The sequence below is a fragment of the Penaeus vannamei genome, chromosome 30 (genome assembly GCF_042767895.1).
Source record: "Penaeus vannamei isolate JL-2024 chromosome 30, ASM4276789v1, whole genome shotgun sequence".
NCBI lineage: Eukaryota > Metazoa > Arthropoda > Malacostraca > Decapoda > Penaeidae > Penaeus > Penaeus vannamei.
Genome location: NC_091578.1, coordinates 26,565,888 through 26,578,387, shown reverse-complemented (window position 1 = coordinate 26,578,387; position 12,500 = coordinate 26,565,888). Strand labels below are relative to the sequence as shown.

General features: G+C 42.4%; 1 protein-coding gene across 1 annotated transcript in view; it reads right to left on the bottom strand.

The window, feature by feature from the left end:
* Window positions 1–164: 164 nt before the first annotated feature.
* Window positions 165–12,500, bottom strand: part of LOC138867524 (carbonic anhydrase-related protein 11-like) — a 138,905-nt gene continuing 126,569 nt past the window's right edge. Inside the window, exons 3-4 of the mRNA XM_070143379.1 lie at window positions 994–1,130; window positions 165–290 (exon numbers count right to left, since the gene is read on the bottom strand). Coding sequence (XP_069999480.1) covers window positions 165–290; window positions 994–1,130 — 263 coding nt within the window. The remainder of the gene's footprint in view (window positions 291–993; window positions 1,131–12,500) is intronic.

Below are 12,500 nucleotides of genomic sequence, written 5' to 3'. Positions count from 1 at the left end.
TAATGATAATAAAAATAGTAATAATAATAATAATTAATTAATTAATCAATAAACGAATAGATAAATAAATAGATAAATAAACAGATCAATCAATCAATCAATCAATCAATAAAATAAATAAAACCAAAAAATAAACCAAAACCAAAAAAAGGTACCTTCCCCCATCACATTTTGAAGAGCTTCCGACACCGAGAACCTTCGTCACACTGAGAATTCAAGGCGCATTCAGACGGCCTCAGACACCTTTTGAAGAAGGCCTTACAGACATCTTCAGGAGACGTCTTAGATGCCTTTAAAAAGTAGATTCAGACACTTTAAAAAGACGTCTTAGATGGCACCTTAAAAAGTAGATTCAGACATCTTCAGGAGACGCCGAAGATATCTTTAAAAAGTAGCTTCAGACACTTTAAAAAGACGCCGTAGATGGCACCTTAAAAAGTAGCTTCAGACACTTTAAAAAGACGTCTTAGACGACACCTTAAAAAGTAGCTTCAGACCCTTTAAAGAGACGTCTTAGATATTTTTAAAAAGTAGCTTCACGACGCCTCAGATGGCACCTTAAAAAGTAGCTTCAGACACTTTAAAAAGACGTCTTAGATACTTTAAAAAGTAGCTTCACAGACACCTTAAAATACGCCTCAGATCCCTTAAGAAAATGCCTCACAGACACCTTAAAAATACATTTTAGACACCTTGAAAACGCTCTTTAGACACCTTAAAAAGTAGCTTCACAGACACCTTAAAAAGTAGCTTCACAGACACCTTAAAAAACGCCTCACAGACACCTTAAAAACAGGCCTCAAACCCCTTAAAAGATAGCTCCACAGATACTTTAAAAAGAACCTTAAAACACGCTTCAAACACCATAAGAATACGCTTTATCCACCTTAAAAAAAAAAAAAAAAAAACAGAAATGATAGAGAAAAAAACACCTTAAGAAGACGCTTCATCCACATTAGAAAAAGGGGGGAGGGGGTCTGTTATTGTACTTACCCTGTGTTTGTCTATGTGAAGGGGTCGTAGGTTGGGGTCGTACAGCAACAGCGAGGGGTCCAGATTAATGGGGCTCTGGCGACGACCATGGGTACACAACGACCATTCGGGGTTGATGAGACCCCAGAATTGCGGACCTGTGGGGGAGAGAAAGGGGGGGAGAGGGTTAGTTGGGATTGGAAGGGGGGAGAGGGGGTGACGAGAGGGGATGGGAGGAGTAGAGATTGGAAGGGGGGAGGTGAGATTGAAAGGAGGGGGGAGGGGAGAAGAGAAGGGAAGGGAGGAGTAGAGATTGGAAGGGGGCTGGGGAGGTGAGGAGAGATTGGAAGGAGGGGGGAAGGGGAGGTGAGGAGTAAGGAGGGGGAAAGGGTTAGTTGAGATTGGAAGGGGGGGGGGAGGGGAGAGGAGAAGGGAGGGAAGGGGAGAGGAGAAGGGAGGGGAGGGGAGGTGAGAATGGAGGGGGAAGGGGAGGAGAGGAGTAAGAAGAGGTGGTAAGAAGGGGGGATGGGGAGGTAGGAAAAAATCAGAAGGAGGGAAGGGAGGTAAGGAGAAAAGCAATTAAAGATTAGAAGAGGTCACTTAAGAAGTAGAGATTGGCAGAGGGGAAGGGAGATGAGGAGAGATTGGAAGGAGTGAAGAGAGGTAAGGAGAGAAGCAATTAAAGATTAGAAGAGGTAAATTGAAAAGTAGGGATTGGAAAGGGGGAAGGGGGAGGTGAAGAGAGAAGTGAGAAAAGATTGGAAGGGTTGACGGGGAGCTAAAGAGAGAATAGAAGGAGGGAAGGAGAAGCCAGGAGAGATTGGAAGACAGGAAGGGGAGATGAGAAGAATAAGAAAAAAAAGGTTAAGGGAGAGCTAAAGAGAGATTGGAAGAGGGAGAAAGGAGAACAAAGATTGGAAAGAGGGAAAGGAAGGATAGTCGAGAAATAAGAAAAGATTGGAAAGTGGAAAAGGGTCTAAGGAAAGGAGAAGACGGGAGAAAGAAGAGGTAAAGACAAGAGAAATTAGAGATTAGAAGAGGGAAGGAGAGGAATATTAAGAAATAGAGACTGGAAAAGGAGGAAGGGGATGAGGAGAGGGATGGAAGAGAGGAATGAAAAGGTAAGTAGAAGGAGAGAAGAAGGGGGGGGAGGTAAGAAGAAGAATAAGTAGAGAGTAGAAGACTTAAATACAAGTAAATCGAGATTAGAATGGCATAAGTAGAACTAAACAGATAATTATTAAGGAGAGGAGAGAAGTAAGAAGAGAACTACAAGGGGAAGAAAGAACAGGAAGGACGGAAAGAGAACCAAAGTGACAATCAGAAGAAGGAAACGAGAAAATAACGAAGACGTCAAGCGGGGACTCGAGAAGACACGGGCGCAGAATGAGAGAAGAGGGAAGCAGACGCAAAAAAACATAGATTACGAAAGAGGGAAGAAGGGATAAATGATAAAATGGGAGGGAAAGAAGGGCCGAAGACGCATAGCCGAGTGAGATGGAGAGTGTTGCTTGATAGGTGATAAAGAGAGTGAGAGTTGATAAGATGTTTGCTTTATGGGTCAATTTCCTATGCTTATCTATTACACCTTCAGTCTATTGGGGATTCTTACTTTATCTATCTCTTCCACTTCCGGTTGATTGGTAGTATGGGAGAGAAAAGATGGATAGATGGATGGATATATAGATTGAGCAATAGACACAGATAGATAGGTAGATAGGTAGAGATAGAGGAAGAGAGGGAAGGAGAAAGAGAAAGAGAGAGAGAGAGAAAGAGAGAGAGAGAGAGAGAGAGAGAGAGAGAGAGAGAGAGAGAGAGAGAGAGAGAGAGAGAGAGAGAGAGAGAGAGAGAGAGAGAGAGAGGGACGGGGGGTGGAGAGAGAGAGAGATAGATAGAGAAAGAGAGGGGGGGCAAGGAAAGAGAGACAAGAGAGAGAGAGAGAGAGAGAGAGAGAGAGAGAGAGAGAGAGAGAGAGAGAGAGAGAGAGAGAGAGAGAGAGAGAGAGAGAGAGAGAGAGCAAAGATTAAAATCATATATTACAGAAAGAACGGACGCAAGATTATGCCCACATTTTCACACTATATTTTCTTCCAAAATACAAAGGAATTACAAGAGCACATAGAATCCCAACATTAATTTCCCGAGTTTACATCAATATATATTTTTTTCTTAATAAACCAGACCATAAAACATATAGATACGAATTATAAGACACAAACCTTTCAATAACGTACCATAAAATACCAAAAGGATTATAACCCGCGGAAGGCAACAGTACTTTTATCAAATTCAAAAAATAACGGACACCAACCTCCCCCTTCCCCCTCCCCGCACCCCCTACCCACCTTCCAGCCTCACCCGCCAAATCAAATTACTCGAAATATTATTAGTTCACAGGAGCCAACAAAGTTCAAAGACATTATGTTTTGGGGCGGAGGATAGTGAGAACGCGGAGAAAGTGGGAAGTCACTTTAAATCATGAATGAACAGCCATGCCGAGAACGTATTTTGGTCAGCAGAGTAAGGAGGAGGAGGAGGAGGAGGGGAGGGGGAGGAGGAGGAGGAGGAGGAGGGGGAGGAGGAGGAGGAGGAGGGGGAGGAGGAGGAGGAGGAGGGGGGGGAGGAGGAGGAGGAGGGGGAGGGGGAGGAGGAGGAGGAGGAGGGGGAGGAGGAGGGGGAGGAGGGGGAGGGGGAGGAGGAGGAGGAGGAGGAGGAGGAGGAGGGGGAGGAGGAGGGGGAGGAGGAGAAGGAGGAGGGGAGGGGGGAGGGGAGGAAAAGGAGGAGAAGAAGAAGGAGAAGGAGGAGGAGGAGGAGGAGGACGAGGACGAGGACGAGGAGGAGGAGAAGGAGGAGGTTAGGTTAGGTTAGCGGGGCGTTAGTTTCACCGCGTTTCCCGCCACCACTTGCCGCCGCCGCCCGCGCCCTTTGTTGTTGTGTTGGGATGTTATTTTATTCTTATTCTTCCCTTTCCTTCCTCTCTGTGTCTGTGCCTGGCTCTAGGTCTAATTCTACCGCTGTTGCTGTTGCTGTTACTGTCTCTGTCTGTCTCTATTACCGTCTCTGTCTCTGTGATTCTGTCTCTGTTTCTGTCATTCTTTCTGTCTCTATGTCATTTTCTGTCTCTTATTCTCTCTCTCACTCTTTTGAGAAGGGAGAGCGATGTCGGGAGGTCTTTTTTGTCTCTTTCATCTACTTCCTGTTATCTTTTTAACCCTATCTTCTATCTCCAAACATCCTTAATTTCCCCTCCTCTTACCTTTCCTCGCCTCCTTTTAACATGTACTGTTTCTTTCTCTTTCTTTCTATATCTATCTTTATTTACCTCGGTTAGACGTTCTCAGATAGACGTCCTCGGATAAACGTTTCTCGGTTCGACGTCCTCAGATAAACGTTTCTCAGGCGTCCTCGGATAAACGTTTCTCGGTTGGGCGGCCTCGGACAAACGTTTCTCGGTTAGACGTCTTCGAATAAACGTTTCTCAGACGTCCTCGGATAAACTTTTCTCGGTTAGACGTCTTCGGACAAACGTTCCTCGGTTAGACGTCTTCGAATAAACGTTTCTCAGACGTCCTCGGATAATCGTTTCTCGGTTAGACGTCTTCGAATAAACGATTTTCAGACGTCCTCGGATAAACGTTTCTCGGTTAGACGTCTTCGAATAAACGATTTTCAGACGTCCTCGGATAAACGTTTCTCGGTTAGACGTCTTCGAATAAACGTTTCTCGGTTAGACGTCCTCGGACAAACGATTTTCAGACGTCCTCGGACAAACGTTTCTCGGTTAGACGTCTTCGAATAAACGTTTCTCGGTTAGACGTCCTCGGACAAACGATTTTCAGACGTCCTCGGACAAACGTTTCTCGGTTAGACGTCTTCGAATAAACGTTTCTCGGTTAGACGTCTTCGAATAAACGTTTCTCGGTTAGACGTCCTCGGACAAACGATTTTCAGACGTCCTCGGACAAACGTTTCTCGGTTAGACGTCTTCGAATAAACGTTTCTCAGACGTCCTCGGATAAAGGTTTCTCGATTAGAAGTCCTCGGACAAACGTTTCTCAGTTAGACGTCCTCGGACAAACGTTCCTCGGTTAGACGTCCTCGGACAAACGTTCCTCGATTAGAAGTCCTCTGGACAAACGTTCCCAGACAGACGTTTATAGCCAGACGTTCCCTCGCCATTTGCCCTCGGTTGGACGTGCTCATTCCGACGGCCTCCCGCCCTTCGCCTCCCCCCCCCCCCCCCCCGGCCGCCGCCTCCGGTCTGGGCCTCCTCGTAAAGACCGGTTTAGCCGCCCCGTCATCACCTTGTTATGGTTGTTTCCCGGTAGTGAGGAGGGAGCGGGCGCGGGCGATACCGGGCGAATGGCGGTTGTTTATATTGTTAGGCGACGGCACTTGTTTCGGCCCCTTTTGGATTAACGGTTATTTCCGTTATTCAGGAAGGCGGTGCTTCATTGTGCCTCGCGAAGAGAGATTGTTTTCCGCCTTTGTGACGGGGTTTTACACGCGGCGCCGCCCTTTGTTGGCGGGGCGCCGGGCTCCGGGAGGCGGAGATAATGGCCGCAAAAGACAAGAAATTACGGGTATATACTGTGTATTTACGTGTATATATATATATATATATATATATATATATATATATATATATATACAGATAAAGGGACAAATATATATTTATATATGTATATATATGCATAAACACATGTACATATATGCACATATAGATATTGATATACAGATATATATATATATATATATATATATATATATATATATATATATATATATATATATATATATATATGTATATATATATATATATTTATTTATTTATACATTTATATATATATATGTATGTATATTTATAGATATACATTCATATATAGATGCAATTACATATATATATACATATATGTCTATATGTATATGCATGTGTATGTATGTGTGTGTTTGTGTCTGTCTACATCTGTCTCTGTATACAATATGTATATATATCGAGGGGAAATCCGGAAATCTCGAGGAAATCCCAAGAATCCTAAAGCGTTCCATTCGCCGCAATCTTTTACAAAACCTTGGAAATAGTACACAAGATGTCTTTGAAAATTTTTGACTTAAAGTGACAAACTGAGCAGTTGAAGGGCAGAGTGCTATGTTTGAGCTTCTTAGTTGCCATGGAGTTCGGTTGATAAACACAGCCTCGGTCAGACGCCAAATCGAACGAGGAATATCGGAAAATATATTCAATTTGTTCAAGCACAATTGATTTATGCCAGATTTTAGACGAAATCGAGCACCTTTGCGGAAAAAATTGTATGTACTCCATCGAATAAACTTAATTACTGCAAGACCGTCTCACGATTTTCTTCAGAACGTACTGTCTTCAAATAATTTCATTTTAAATTAATGTTAATGTCTGAAATACTTCTACTAACTGGCAACCTTTAAAAAAAATCGGACAAGTGGATTTATCAGAATTCGCTGACACGATTTCATATTATATCCCATGTGACCTTGTGTACCGAGTTTTAAGCGATTTGATTAGCCTCCTGGGTACACAGAGATTTTTAGCACGTATCAGTACTACAAAATCTTTTTTTAAGGGGGAGTGAAGTAGTTTTTTTCAAAAAAAAAAAAAAAAAAAAAAAAAAATATATATATATATATATATATATGTGTGTGTGTGTGTGTGTGTGTTGGAAAAAACGATTACGCAATAAGGCTTAATCGAGGTCTTGGTAAAGCATTATATCAATAAAATAGCAGCAAATGATGTCTTGAATGTAGCTGCAAAGTCAAGTGAATTTACTTTAATCCCCTTATGTGTATCCCCGCAATATTTCATAAATATGATTACTCCTTTTATAATGCTCAAGTTCCCCTGTAATTGTGTCTGTTTCTAAAGATTTGGTTTAAACGATATTCAAATGGATAATCCCGAGGTTAATCCATCAGATTATGACGAAAACAAAAAATCGAGGATTTTTTGTCTGAAGGGTTACAGTAACCGTCAGGAAAGTCATATTTTAAGGTAAAGTAGTGCATTTCATGTGGAAACCTTATGGTAACAAGTGATAGCAGCTTAGTCTTTGAAACATTTACGATGATTATTGGTTTCTAAACGCCTTTGAAAACTTCGTAAATCGGTAGGAAATCCCTCGAAATCCGGAAATCCTTGACAAACCTATCTGTAAGTCCAGAAATCTCGGTAAAAAAATGGGATTTCGGAAATCCCGTAAATCACGTACACCATTTTGGGTAGTGAAATGTCTCTCGATGTATATGATATATATATATATACATATATATATATATATATATATATATATATATATATATATATATATATATATATATACATATCTGTGTGTGTGTGTGTGTGTGTGTGTGTGTGTGTGTGTGTGTGTGTGTGTGTGTGTGTGTGTGTGTGTGTGTGTGTGTGTGTGTGTGTGTGTGTGAATGTATGTGTGCGTCTGTCTGCCTGTGTGTGTGTTTTTTTTAGATAGATGCACTCCATACATATATATGTTTGTTCATGTCTGTGTGTGCAGAATGAGGGTAAATAAACAGATGACAGAAACAGAAACATGCATATCCAACTAAGCAAATACAAATCAAACTGTCAAGAATGACACGCAATCTCCTCGGTCGAAAGAAAAAGAAAGAAAAGGAGAGAAGAGAACGAGACAGGAAGAAAAAACGAGAGAGAGAGAGAAAGAGAGAGAGAGAGAGAGAGAGAGAGAGAGAGAGAGAGAATGAGAGAGAGAGCCAGACAGAGACATAGAGACAGACAGACGAAGTGAGAGGAATGGAGAGTGAGAGAACGAGACAAAAGGAGAGAGAGAACGAAACAGAAAGTGAGAGAGAACGAGGCAGGAGAGAGAGAACGAGGCAGAGAATGACAGAAAGAGTGAGAGAAGGAAACGATACAAAAAAAGAGAGAGAATGGAGAATAAGCGAACGAACCAGAAAGAGAGAGAAAAAAAGAGTCAGAGAGAGAGAGAACGAGAGAACGAACCAGAAAGAGAGAGAAAGAAAAGAGCCAGACACACAGAAAGAGAAAGAGAGATCGAGAGAACGAACCACAAAAGAGAGAGAGAAAGAAAGAAAAGACCCCCAAAAGAGAGAGAGAGAGAGAGAGCCAGAGAAAGAGAGAGAGACAGAGACAGAGAGAGAAAGAAAGAAAAGACCCCCAAAAGAGAGAGAGAGAGAGAAAGAAAGAGAAAGAGAGCGAGAGAGAACACAAAATCTCGTTTTCATAAGCGTGCCAAAGGATTTACACGCTCTCGCTGATTCACGTATTAGGCTCATGGCTGTGAAAACAATAACAGAAGACCCTGTTTACTCGTGAAGCTTTCTGCTCTGTATCTCGGCTCTTCTGGAAAGCTCGACAGGAAGGTCATCTGTTAGAAGGATGGATGGGGGGGAAAGGGGAATAAAGTTGGGGAATGGGAGAAGGGTGGAGAGAGAGAGGGGGGGGGGAGTTCAAGGAGGTGGATGGGGGTTGGAGGAATGTTTGAGAGGGGTTTGATGGGGGTAAATAGGGGGTTGGAGTTGGGGGTTTTGGGTGGGATAGAGTGGGGGGTGGAGAGGGGGTTTCAAAGGGATAGATAGGGAGGGGGAAGATGAAGTCTTCAGGGGATAGATGGGATAGATAGGGAGGGTGGAAATGAAGTTTTCAGAGGAAAGGTGGGATAGATAGAAAGATGGACATGGAGTTTTCAAGAAACAGATTGGGGGAGGGGAGAGATGAAGTTTTCAAAGGATAGGTGGGATAGATTGGGAGGGTGTGGATGAAGTTTTCAAGATATAGATGGGGGAGGGTGGAGATGAAGTTTTCAGGGGATAGATGGGATGGATAGGGAGGGTGGAGGTGAAGCTTTCAAGAGATAGATAGGGAGGGGAGGGGAAAGAAGTTTTCAAGGAATATATAGGATAGATAGAGAGGGTGGAGATGAAGTTTTCAAGAAAGAGATGAGGGGGGAGGGGGGAGATGGGAGTTTCCAAGGTGTAAATAGAATAGTTAGGGGGGTGGGGTGGAGATGAAGTTTTTAAGGGATAGGTAGGGACCAGAGAAGGGTTTCCAAGTTAGATAGAGGAAACGATACAAAAAAAAGAGAGAGAGAATGGAGAATGAGCGAACGAACCAGAAAAAGAGAAAGGAAAAAGCCCGGGAGAGAGAGAGAGAGAGAGAGAGAGAGAGAGAGAGAGAGAGAGAGAGAGAGAGAGAGAGAGAGAGAGAGAGAGAGAGAGAGAGAGAGAGAGAGAGAGAGAGAGAACGAGAGAACGAACCAGAAAGAGAGAGAGAGAAAAGAGCCAGACACAGAGAGAGAGAGAGAGAGAGAGAGAGAGAACGAGAGATGACCACTTGATGGTTAGATAGGTAATAAGGAAGTTTTGAGTGGGATAGATAGATAGATGGAAAAGATTTAATTAGGATAAATAGATAGATAGGATTATCTAAGGGAATAGATGAAGTTTCCAAGGGATAGATAAGGACCAGAGAAGGGTTTTGAAGGAGAAAATGTGTGATTAAAGAGTGTGATAAATAGGGACATAAATGTTAATAGAATAAATGGATAGAGAGAGGTTTTTGAAGGGATTAATGTTCCATGGATAGAGAGAGATTTTGAATGGGATAGGAGGGGGGAGGGAGAGGGTCTTGATAGGGGGGGGGTGAAAGAAACTTTGAAGGGGATGAGGAGAGGTTTGAAGGGGAGGGGGGGGGGGGCTGTAGATGGGCGGAGAGGGGGTGATGAGTGGGGTTTATAATGAAAGAAGATGAAAAAAAGGAAATAGCATAAAATGACAAAGATAGAAAATAATACAGAAAGATCTAAAGTTCCAAAAACATAACTGAATAAGAGAAAAGAAAGAAAGAAAATAAAAAGAAAGAAAGAAAGAAAAAGAAAAAAAATAAGAAAAAAAGAAATAGAAAGAAAAAATAAGAAAGAAAGAAAACGAAAAAGAAAGAAAGATAAAAAATAAGAAAAAAAGAAATAGAAAGAAAAGAAAGAAAGAAAAAAATATATATATACATGCATATATACCGAACAACAAAGGCAAGGACAAGAGAACGAACGAAAACAGAAATTCAAAACGAACGAATAAGAACCGTGAGACCAAAAAAAAAAAAAAGAAAAAAGAGAAAGAGAGAGAAAGGAAAATAACAACATAATGACATTAAATTGGATCCCCAGTTATCTATACGTAGCGACCATACGCTATAATATCCTAATTGCCTAGAATTAGATACGCAATCAAAAACTTGATAAAAATGATAACCGAATCACCGTTGTAAATTAAAGTAAAAGAATCGGCAGAAAGATGAATGAATTATTATATCTGAATGTGTATATATATATTCATTGGAAAGGGACAATACACTGATGGAATAATTTCTGAAAACAGACAGACTAACTGAAATATTGAGGGCGATGCAACGGCTTTCGCAAAATACAAATGACGAAACGGGTTATTTGAGTTCAAAAATTCATGGGATATCAGATGACATTTTTCCGGAAAAAAACAATAACTTTGAGCATGCAAAGAAAAAAAGAAAAGAAAAGAAAAGAAGAAGCGCAAAAAAAAGAAAAAAAAGTGTATCACAAATCAAACAAAAATGAAGAAAAATAGTTTGAAATATGTAGATAAATGACATGCAATACAAGAGAAGGTAGATCTTAAATAAATAAAAAATAGTTTTTAAAAATTAGATAAATAACATGCAATAACAAGACGGAAAAGAAATATGTATTACAAATCAAACAAAAATGAATAAAAAATAGATAGTAAAATAATAAATAAATAAAATGGCATACAATACAAGCGGAAGTCGGTCTTATCTAAAATAAAAGATATGACAAGGGCAGATCGCTCAATGTTGGAATAAAGATAATGCAACTTGTAGATAGGGAGGATGGGGGGGGGTAAGGTGAGGGAGAGTGGGGGAGGGGAATGGGGGGGTAAGGTGAGGGGAATAAGGAGGGGGAGAATGGGGGAGGGGTAAGGTGAGGGAGAGTGGGGGAGGGGAATGGGGGGGGATGTGGAGGGAGAGTGGGGGAGGGGGATGTGGAGGGAGAAGGGGAGAAAAAGAACGGAAGGAGGAATGGAGAGGGTTGGCGTAGTTGAAGTAAGGGGAATGGGGAGAGAGAGTGGGAAGCAAGAGGGAATGGAGAGGGAAAGGAGAGAGAGAGGAGAGGGAATGGAAAGGGAATGGAGAGGGAAAGGAGAGGGAGTAAGGGGGAATGGAGAGGGAGAGAGGGAGTAAGAGGGAATGGAGAGGGAGAGAGGACGAAAAAAGGGGAATGGAGAGGGAGAGAAGACGTAAAGGGGAATGGAGAGGGAGAGAGGGGGCAAGGGGGGGAATGGGGAGGAGGAGAGTGGAGGATTAAGGGCAAATGAGGGAGAGTGGGGAATGTGGAAACAGAGTGGGGTTGGGTAAGAGGGAATGGGATTCGTGAGTTGTGGGTGGGAGGGAGAATGGGGAAGGGAGGAGGGCGAGTAGGAATGAGGAAGGCAGAAAGAGGGCAAGGATGAATGAGGAAGGCAGGAAGAGGGTCAGGAGGAATGTGGGAAGGAGGAGGACCGTAAGAAGGAATTGGAAGGGAGGGAGAGAGCAAGGAGGAATGAGAAAGTCAGGAGGAAAGCAAAGAGGAATTGGAAGGGAGGAAGAAAGAAAAGGAGGATTTAGAAGGGAGGAGGAGGGCAAGTAGGAATTGGAAGGGAGGAAGAGAGTAAGAAGGAATGAGGAAAGGAAGAGGAATGGGGAAGGGAGGGAGAGAACATGGAGTAATGGGAAAGGGGAGGAGGATCGTAAGCAGGAATTGGAAGGGAGGAAGAGAACAAAGAGGGATGATGAAGGGAAGAGGAGAGTAAGAAGGAATTGGAAGGGAGGAAAAAAGAAAGAAGGAATTGGGAAGGGATGAGGAGAGCAAATAGGAATACTGAAGGGAGGAAAAGAGTAAGGAGGAATGGGAAGAGAGGAAGAGAATAACGAGGAATGGGAAAGGGAGGAAGAGAATAAGAGGAAGGAATTGGGAAGGGGAGGAAGAGAACAAAGAGGAATGAGGAAGGGAGGAGGAGAGTAAGAAGGAATTGGAAGAGAGGAAGAAAGAAAGGAGGAATTGGGAAGGGAGGAGGAGAGCAAAGAGGAACTGGAAGGGAAGAAGAGAGTAAGGAAGAACTGGAAGGGAGGAGGAATGAGGAAAGGAGGAAGAGAATAAGGAGGAACTGGAAAGGAGGAGAAGGATAAGGAGGAATTGGAAGGGAGGAGAGGAGGGTAAGACTGCCTGCTGGTCACGAAAATAGAGCTTATTTGGCACTGGCACTATCTCACCAACGGCCAATGTGTTACAGTATGGACCTTTCCCGCCAGAGTTTGATATTCAAATTCAAAAATTCCCGGATCCGTTTTCTTATTTTCTGGTGTTTTTGTTTGTTTGTTTTGCGATTGGTTCTCTGTTTGTCTTTGTTGGTCTTACTTTTTATTTTTATTTTTTTTCTCCTTTCTCTTTGTCTTTCTCTCTCTC